The sequence below is a fragment of the Aplysia californica genome, unplaced genomic scaffold (genome assembly GCF_000002075.1).
Source record: "Aplysia californica isolate F4 #8 unplaced genomic scaffold, AplCal3.0 scaffold00151, whole genome shotgun sequence".
Lineage (NCBI taxonomy): Eukaryota > Metazoa > Mollusca > Gastropoda > Aplysiida > Aplysiidae > Aplysia > Aplysia californica.
Window position 1 is genome coordinate 213,899 of NW_004797421.1, and position 1,166 is coordinate 215,064.

At 39.8% G+C, this 1,166-nt stretch overlaps 1 protein-coding gene across 1 annotated transcript in view; it reads right to left on the reverse strand.

Moving 5' to 3' along the window:
- Positions 1-1,166, reverse strand: part of LOC101856020 (serine-rich adhesin for platelets) — a gene marked incomplete in the record, with an annotated part of 327,208 nt that overhangs the window by 10,116 nt on the left and 315,926 nt on the right. Inside the window, 3 exon segments of the mRNA XM_013081912.2 lie at positions 154-224; positions 471-578; positions 1,039-1,109. Of these exon segments, the coding sequence (XP_012937366.2) occupies positions 154-224; positions 471-578; positions 1,039-1,109 (250 nt within the window).

Here is a 1,166-nt window from a genome sequence, read left to right on the forward strand (position 1 = left end):
CACACACACACACACACACACACACACACACACACACACACACACACAGTCATGCATGTATCTGTGCAGACACAACATTAAAACATTCAAAATAAAATTATTCTTCACAGGATAGTGTTAGTACATGTAATAATTAATTATCATAAAACTTACTGTGCAGCGTCCTTGAGGAATCTCATTTCCTCTGGAAATTTCAGCAGTTTCGGGTTTTTCTCTTCCGCCTCCTGAAAATAGGATAATATACAAAAATTGAATTACACTAAACGTTCCGGTACCCCATGAAAGCACAGGATGTCTAATAATAATACGTAAGCTCCCTTAGCCCTTTCTTTAGGTCCACTATAGATAAACCTGTACAGTCAAGATGGAAATATTTTGCCTTTTGCAAAGAAAAATAGAAAATCGGTCATCTCTCTCTCTCTCTCTCTCTCTCTCTCTCTCTCTCTCTCTCTCTCTCTCTCAAAACTCACCTGGGCCACGTAATGCATGAGGTTCATGCGAGGTTTATTCGCCCTCAGTTCCGTTAGTTTGAGAAGTGAGGACAGCTTGAAGCCAGCGGCGTTACCAGCGTAGTTGCCCTGGAAACGGTTAAACAACATCGGTCAGACAGATTGTCACAAAAGATACCATCAACAGAGTATAACCGAATTCTCATCCTCAATAACTTAGTAAGGATTTTCTCGAGGCGGGCTGCATCAAGAGAGCCACAATGAATCGAAGTCGACATAGCTTCATTTTGCGTGGAGAACTTAATCCCAGCACAATAAGACACTGACACTCAGTGAAATATCTTCGCCACTAGAGAATTGAACTTATGACTTTTGTGTGCTAGGGAAAAAGCTTCTCCTTTACACCACAGATGTGGGTGCACGATGCGGGTGCATGAAGTCGATGTAACGTGCAAACCGTGTAAATAAAGAAAAACACGTATATATATACATTGAACATCTTTTGTTAAGCTTTTACTACAATTAAACATGTATATTTAAGATGGGAACATTTTGCCTTTTACAGCGGAACATAGAAATGTGTACTTACAGAATTGAGGTAGTTGCCCGACACAAGGATCAGGAAGATCAGTTCCCGAAGGGACGAGTTCTCTTGTATATCTGTTGATATAAAACAGTAATTGATGTATGTAATACATAAAAATGAACACACACACA